The 8,412-nt window shown below is 42.1% G+C and overlaps 1 protein-coding gene across 3 annotated transcripts in view; it reads left to right on the forward strand.

The window, feature by feature from the left end:
- Window positions 1–7,102, forward strand: part of SALL2 (spalt like transcription factor 2) — a 50,973-nt gene extending 43,871 nt beyond the window's left edge. For 2 of the 3 annotated variants that reach the window (XM_056527730.1, XM_056527720.1), the window contains exons 2-3: window positions 1,167–4,033; window positions 4,996–7,102. In XM_056527730.1, the coding sequence (XP_056383705.1) occupies window positions 1,394–4,033; window positions 4,996–5,373 (3,018 nt within the window). In that variant the 5' untranslated portion in view covers window positions 1,167–1,393 and the 3' untranslated portion in view covers window positions 5,374–7,102. The remainder of the gene's footprint in view (window positions 1–1,166; window positions 4,034–4,995) is intronic. The other variant, XM_056527740.1, reaches the window with a different exon arrangement.
- The last annotated feature ends 1,310 nt before the right edge of the window (window positions 7,103–8,412 follow it).

Here is an 8,412-nt window from a genome sequence, read left to right on the forward strand (position 1 = left end):
AGCATGGAGCAGAAATGGGGCACAAGTTATAATCTTAGCATGCTCTAGGCATAGTGCATTCGGTGGTGTTTGTCTCCATAGTTTATGCCATAAAAGTTAGTCAATTCTAGAAATAGCATTATCTTAGGTGTCATTGTTTATTGTCAATTGAAAATGTGTGCTACAGGTAATTTATATGCACGATAATGTTATTTCAGTCAATAGGACTAGATAAAAAAAAACATAACATGTATGAGTTTTCTATTTTACGGTCAGTCTTTAGGTCAGTATTTTAAAAAAGTCAAAATCATGAGTGTAACTTAAAGAAAGACTGTATTTGAAGGATTTGCACAGGCTTCTGTGTTTTGGAGCCATTCCTAGTTTTGTCTTACTGATGCAAAATACTAACCAAAATGTGGCCTAACAGAGAGTCGCATGCCAAGTGGAGCCCAATCCAATAGTCAGACAGATGCTAAGAGAACTTATTTTTTTGAACTAAAAGCACATACAGTACATACAGGTACAGCTTGTATAATGTACAATAATTTAGCCATATAGAAGATGAAAGCAAATTCCAAGAAGCAGTAACTTGGTGCTGTGTACTCTCTCTTCCAAAGCTGTATCTGAAAGACCTGGTACCCCCAGTCAATTCAACAAGTTTAATTAAGCTCGAAGAACCCGGGAGTAAATTAGCCAGAACAAGGGACAGTTACCATGAAAGGATTACCATATCAATGCTTGGAAGTCGGTCCCCTTGGCTCTTATGTGAATACAAATCAATTACCAGGAGCTGTGAAGCTGGCTTTTCTCTCCAGAGTATTAATGCTTGACAAAAGCAGGGATACAAAGAGAGCCCTGTTAAATGAAGAGAGAGTGTGTGTGTTTATGTGGGGGCGGAGGAAGATCGAAATGGGGGCTTCATGAAAAATAAAGGCCAGCAATGTTCTAGGTTAGACATTATTATATTAATTTTATTGTCTGAAAATCAAAATGTATAATGTAGTACTATTTACTCACCAATCAACATCAGGATAACAATAGTGTACTTGTAGTCATCTTGTTGTACATAGGGAGTGAGAGCATTTAACTTTTCCTTAAAAAGTTGTTTTTAACAATCCAAACAATGTATGTCAACCCTATTCTTATATGTGAGCCTTTACCAAATTTAATTTTTAATGTTTTCACAGGGGACACAGGAGAAGAAGTTCAAGTATGCAGGAAATGTTGTGCCCAGTTTGATGAACCTTCGGATTATGCCAGGCACAGGGAATGCTGCCCACTTAACAACCATGTAGTAGTAATTGTAGAGAATCAAGGGGAATCCAATAGGAAAAACCAACAAACCAACATAACTGAGGAGTCTTCTTCACAACCTAGCTCTCCAAAAAGTGTTGGGTCTGGAAAACAAACAGTGATGACTGAACAAGATGAAAGATTAGTATGTACTCAAATGATGGACTGTATGAAACCAGAAATGGACAAAAAAGGTGTTGGCCCATCTCAGCGATTTCTCATTCCTAATGGAGGTCTGATCATGGAAGGTCTTTTGGGGCCAAAAGCAGGTCTAGCACCTATGAGTCAGGAGGCTGTTCCTGGAGGTCAGACTGCTGCAGCTCCCATTAACATTCCTATGATCTTGGAAGAATTAAGAGTTCTACAGCAGAGACAGATACACCAAATGCAAATAACAGAGCAAATATGCCAACAGGTACTCATGCTTGGATCTCTTTCCACTCCACCAACATCTCCACCGGAAAAAAACACAACTACAAAATCGTTACCTATTTTTAGTCCAACTAAGCAATCTGAATCTGTGCCTGACTCAACAAAAATATTTTGCAGAGATGAAACATTTAAACAGTCCTTCCTTCATCTCTACAATCCAATAGGACAGTCATTTGGAGCAAGGAGTATTGCCAACTTGAAAGACAAATTCATGGATGGGTTTTGTGATAAACCTGCTGCAGGGCAGGCAACTATTCCGAACTCCTCGCCAAGCCAACTCATTACACCACATGCAATTTTTCCTCCAGGTTTACCAAATTTACCTACTGGATTATTTTTAGGTGCACGAGTACTGGAGAATGCCCCAAGCCTTTTAAAACAGAAAAACAATGAATCTCTACGTGGTGAAAGCCAACAAGAAAGAACATCAGGAAAACACAAGTGTCGTTTTTGTGCAAAGGTTTTCGGTAGTGACAGTGCCCTTCAAATTCACCTACGGTCCCATACTGGTGAAAGACCATACAAATGCAACATATGTGGAAACCGTTTTACTACTAGAGGCAATCTGAAAGTACATTTCCATCGGCATAAGGAAAAGTACCCTCACATACAAATGAATCCACATCCAGTTCCTGAGCATTTAGATTATGTTTTGACCAGTAATGGACTCCCATATGGCATGTCAGTACCTCCAGAGAAAATGGAAGAGGAGACAATCGAAAAGAAGCCAGTAATACCTCCAATAATGACCACTGATGGCTTAAATCTGTTTTCCAGCTCAGGTACTCAAGGAATGCCTCCAGTAAACAAACTGGTACTTATGAAATCTGGAGATGTTTCTTCTGCACTTAAGGGTCCCAGTGCTTGTCCAAAGGTAAAGTCTGATGAAAACACACCTCCAGCAGAAAGAACAGTCACTGGAGGAACCAACACCGCTGGAAGGATGCAAATTAGCAAGTTGGTTACCTCTCTTCCTAGTTGGGCATTGCTTGCAAGCCATTTTAAGTCTGGAAACTTTCCTTTTTCATGTGCTGTAGATTCATTGGGATACTCAGAGACTTCAAAATTGCAACAACTGGTAGAAAAAATTGATAAACAAGTAACAACACCAAATCAGTGTGTCATCTGTTTAAGAGTATTAAGCTGTCCCAGAGCTCTAAGACTCCATTACAATCAACATGGAGGGGAGAGGCCATTTAAATGTAAGATATGTGGCCGAGCTTTCTCAACTAAGGGGAATTTAAAAGCCCACTATGTAGGTCATAAATCAAGTTTATCTTCAAAACTTCAAAATTCATGTCCAATTTGCCAGAAAAAGTTTACTAATGCAGTCACTCTCCAACAACATATACGGATGCATCTAGATGGGCAGATTCCTAATGGAGACACTGCCCATGGGGATAATAACAAAGCAGAATCAATAGAAGACAAGAGTATGCCAGAATTTTCAGATGAAATGAGTACCGACGAAGACTCATTGGATGCTAGTGAATCAGAAAGTGAGAAAGCTGCATTAGGAGAATCAGAAATATCAAGTATGGATGATGATGCTACAGCCTCTGTTATGCCTAAGAATGAGACATCCACCAATAACAGTGCTGAAACCGTTACTGAGTCAGAGCAAAGCACAGCTCCAGAACCAGGTTCTCAAGAAAATAAGGAACCAGCTTGTGAAGAGCTAAAAAATGATTTAGAAAAAGAAATTGAAGTGGAAAAAACAGTAGAAGAGGCGAATGAGAAGTCTGAAGCTGTTAAAAGCAGCAATGAAGAGAAACAAAATTCGGAGGCAGATACCAGTGATATATCAGAGCAAAGTCCAAAAAAGGATGACATGCATGTATGTATTATTTGTTCAGAAAAACTGTCCAGCAAGGAGTCACTGGAGGACCATATGAAAAGCCACACCAAAGATGGGCTGTTCCATTGCTTAGTTTGCAAGCAGAGCTTCCTGGAGACATCCATACTGACGAAGCATATGCTCCAAGCACACCAGGTGAGCCAAAACTTCTCTCCTCAGCCAATCTGCAGCCCCAAACACCCAAGTGCAGATTTGCCAACTCCAGCCCAAACATTTCTGGTGAGCGCAGTGAAGAGTGAAGTATTAAGCCCAACCCAGACACTGGCATTGGTCCAGCTTCCACGGCTGACGGTGCCCTCTTCCCTGTCCCCTCCTTTGAGACGCAGCCCTAAGCAGCATCTGTGCATAGTATGTAAGAAGACGTTCTCCTCGGCCAGTGCATTGCAGATACATGAGAGGATACATACAGGAGAGAAGCCTTTTTCCTGCAATATGTGTGGAAGGGCGTTCACCACACGGGGGAACCTAAAGGTAGGCTCTCCATCTAAATTAACTATTCAGTGAAATTCAAACTTGTAACAATCACTGAATGACACAACACTGAAGTATACTGCACAAGTAAAAATATTCACATATGAGCAATGTTTATGGAAGCACACAATATAACCAAATGCACTGTGTTAGGTTTTAGTGTATCGTAAACCACAAAGCACCATTATTTTTATTCTTATTAGCAAGGACTTCAGGGAAGTATCAATAATAGCTTGTAATAAATTAACTAGAAGTTTCTTCTTCGAAACACAGGCCACATTTATATTGTAGCTAGGTAGCTTAAACTGAGCTTTGTCCCAATGGTAGATTCAATTTATTGTTTTAAAGGGGTACTCCACCCCTAGACATCTTATCCCCTATCCAAAGGATAGGGGATAAGATGTCTGATCACGGGGGTCCCGCCGCTGGGGCCCCCCGCAATATAGCATGCGGCACCCACCTGTTTCTTGTCCGGAAGCGCTGGAGGGTCTTGGTTCCGTCCACGGGAACGGAAGTTCGTGACGTCACGACTCCGCCCCGTGTGACGTCACATGCCGTCCCCTCAATGCAAGTCTATGGGAGGGAGCGCCGCGATCAGACATCTTATCCCCTATCCTTTGGATAGGGGATAAGATCGGGGGGGAGGACCCCCGTGATCAGACATCTTATCCCCTATCCTTTGGATAGGGGATAAAATGTCTAGGGATGGAGTACCCCTTTAATTGTGGTAGACCATCTAGGCTGACTGCCTGCATGACTCCACACTATAGACTTCCACATCTGGACATAAATAGGCTACGAGCTGCCTCTATGTGCAGTGCAATATTTTATGTATTTTAACATTGAAAATGTGAAAGCCCACTAACTTGGATTTAAAAAAATGCTTCAATATGAGAGCTCAAAAAGTTCTACATATATTTTAGTATAATTTAACATTTTGCAACCTTTCTTTTCAACTGCAGGTCCATATGAGTACACATGTATGGAATGGTAGCTCTTCTAGAAGAGGAAGGCGTCTCTCTCTGGATAATCTTGGTCCCTTGCTCTCAAAAACCCCAGTGAAGCTGCAAGACTTCTTGTCCAGAGATATTCCTACACAACTGGTTGGCGTTAGTCCATTATCATTCTGGAACCAATATACCGCATATCTTACCAGTGGCCCTCCATCATCAAACGGCAGCATTACCTCTCCAACCGCTGTCATCACACCACCAGCTTTAATTGGTTTGCGAGCAGCTAAAATTGGGCACATTCCTGCTGGAGGGCTTCTTGAAGCAAAAGAAAAAAATCCAGCTGGTACAGAGGTTCTATATGAGAGCTCAGGAAAAGAAGAGAAATAGAAGGCTGATGTCAAAATAATGGTGTAGGACTGTTATATATATATATATATATATATATATATATATATATATATATATATATATATATATATATAGATCCTACATAATGATGGGCTTTAATACAATACAGTTTTGAAAAAAACAAATTCCTAAATTTTAGACCACAAAAACACAAATACTTAGGTGATTGAAAAGAGACTGAGAATCGAAAACCAGGTATTGAACTAGAACCATCTTTCAACTTTCAAGGACATTGAAGGATGAAATAAATGGAAAGTCCAAGTATTGAAGACGAAAAATAAATATGTAAAACTACCCACTGGGGAACCACAAGGCATGAAATATTCCACTGGAACTCCAAACCCATAAACAGACTGGTCTACAAAGACCAGTAAAACTTACCTAATGATCTGTGCAAAGTTATCCATTTCATAGATAGTAGAAATTGCCATAGCTTTCCTGTTACGCACTCTACAAGATGTCTGAGAGTGCCTTCTACAAGTATGATTGATAAAATATTTTCTGAAATGACAGTAAAAGTAAAAGCAGGACCTGGCAGCCTGAGGAGGCCCAAAAGGTTCCGCCTCCCCATATGAGGAAACAAGTACTTTCAATGATGCATCATAGTTTGTGCCCATGTTGATCATTTGGATTTGTGCCCAAAAGGTCAAGCTGCTCCTCTGTGCATACTTGCCTGATAATACCAATGCCATAATGGAAGCTAATCTGCCATCCCTAGCCAGGACAATGGCAACGGATACATGCCATGCTCGGAAAGGAGGAAGAACTATGGGTCAGATTTGTCAATAATATTGCTGGGGTGTTACACAACTCTTGAGAACATTTATTATTAGGACAAACTGTTATAAACAGAATGAAGCTCTAGATCACAACAGGACTGTTTTACATGTATTCCATTTCTAGAAGACTCAATCTGTCATACTCTCTGTGATGAGAATACTCCATAGAAGACTTGAAGGAAACCCGTTACTAGTGGTTTTGGCAGCATGACACACTGACAGGATGACTACACACATGGATGACTGTCTTAGGAATGATAATCATAAGCATTATTCTGTCTTCCTAATAGCACCATCATAAACTCATAACTGCCATTAATAACAATGCTGACTTGTTTCCACACTTTTAATGGATTTTTATGGCTCTATGTAAATAAAGTTTAATCCCTGTATAGTGAAGTTAAGCAACCTTCATATATAATATGTGCAAAAAATAGGAAAATTTAAGCTTTCGCACTCACCATGAGATGAAGCCTTTACAATTCACCGGCAACCGGCATGGAAAAGAGAAAAAAATGCACAGCCGAGGCTATGCGGACAAGGGGCAACAAGCCTTGTTTCCCGGTCTTCCCGCTTCCTCTGGCCTCCTTTCTTCATATATAATATATTTCTGCTAGCTGATGCGTGGAAACATCCTTGATTACATCCAATGTTTAAAAAGCAGTCCTGATCATATTTAAAGAGCTGTCTGGTGAAAATGATCCTATCACCTATCCACAGGGCATAAGTATCTGATGGCGGGGAAGTCCGGAAGATGGGACCCCCGCGATCTCTGGAACGGGACCCCAGCTCTCACTTAGAGTGCCTGCTGTAGAGGGCACATGCTCTATTCATTTGTATAGGAGCGCCAGAGATGCTTAAGTCCAGCACACGAAATGGTGAGAAGAAATGTAAATTATATAATGACGTCTCCTCGCTCCCCCCCCCCCCCCCCCCCCCCCCCCAATAAAAGTCTGTGCTTGATAGACAGTCAGCTGGAATCCGGGCTCTTTTTCCAAATCTTGTTCCAGCACAAGAAATTGTGTGCAGTATTTGGAAACAGGGCTTGGATTCCAGCTTACTTTCAATCAAGCAGAGACATGAATGTGAGGGGGAGTGAGGAGCCCTCCAGTATTTCAAGGGCTTGGAAACATCTCTTTGATACTTGGCATAAAGGAATAAAAGTATTTTTCTACATTATGAAACCACAGACAAGATATATAAAAAAGTTACCAATTGCGCCCTTGCTCTAACAGCTATCTAACAGTGTCAGCAGTTTGGAACGCAAATTGCAGCTGACGGATTCCCTATAAAACGTATCATATATCCATAGGATTTACCCAAGTATAAGGAGAGGCAGCACACATGCTCAATTTCTGCTTAATTCCCTCTCAATGGGACTTCTGAAGATAGCTAAGCGCAGTACTCGAATAGTGTAGAAAAACAGCACATCCTTTTTTCTTTAAATAGGTGTTAAAGGGGTTCTCCACCCCTAGACATCTTATCCCCTATCCAAAGGATAGGGGATAAGATGTCTGATCGCGGGGGTCCTGCCGCTTGGGACCTCCGCAATAGAACACCCATCTGTTTCTGCTCCGGAAGCGCTGGAGGGTCTGGGTCCCGACCACAGGAACGGAAGTCCGTGACGTCAGGACTCCGCCCTCGTGTGACGTCACGCCCCATCCCCTCAATGCAAGTCTATGGGAGGGGGTGTGACGGCCGTCACGCCCCCTCCCATAGACTTGCATTGAGGGGCGGGATGTGACATCACACGGGGGCGGAGTCGTGACGTCACGCTCTTCCGCTCGCGTGGTCGGGATCCGAAGCCTCCAGCATTGCCGGAAGCCAATGAGGTGGGTGCTGCAGCCGAGATCCCGGGGGTCCCCAGCAGCGGGACCCCTGTGATCTGACATCTTATCCCCTATCCTTTGGATAGGGGATAAGATGTCTAGGGGTGGAGTACCCCTTTAATGGTGCATGTAGGTTCTGGAGCCTGGTTTAGGGGTCCTCCACATCAGATCTTCCCACAGCACACAAAATTGGTGAAAAAATCTTGGGTGTTTATTCCATGACAAAAACAGTGTCTAACAGCAAGCTACGTTTCGAGCACAGTACTCGGCTATCCAGAAGTCCCATAGAATGTTAATCTAGGGGAGGTTGAGCATGAAAGCTGCCACTCCATTCATTTGGGCACAAGGTGACCTCCCCTCCTTTGATCAGTACAGGTTACAGTGATTGGTTTCCCATGATCTGATACTTA

The sequence above is a fragment of the Hyla sarda genome, chromosome 1 (genome assembly GCF_029499605.1).
Source record: "Hyla sarda isolate aHylSar1 chromosome 1, aHylSar1.hap1, whole genome shotgun sequence".
Taxonomy (NCBI): Eukaryota; Metazoa; Chordata; class Amphibia; order Anura; family Hylidae; genus Hyla; species Hyla sarda.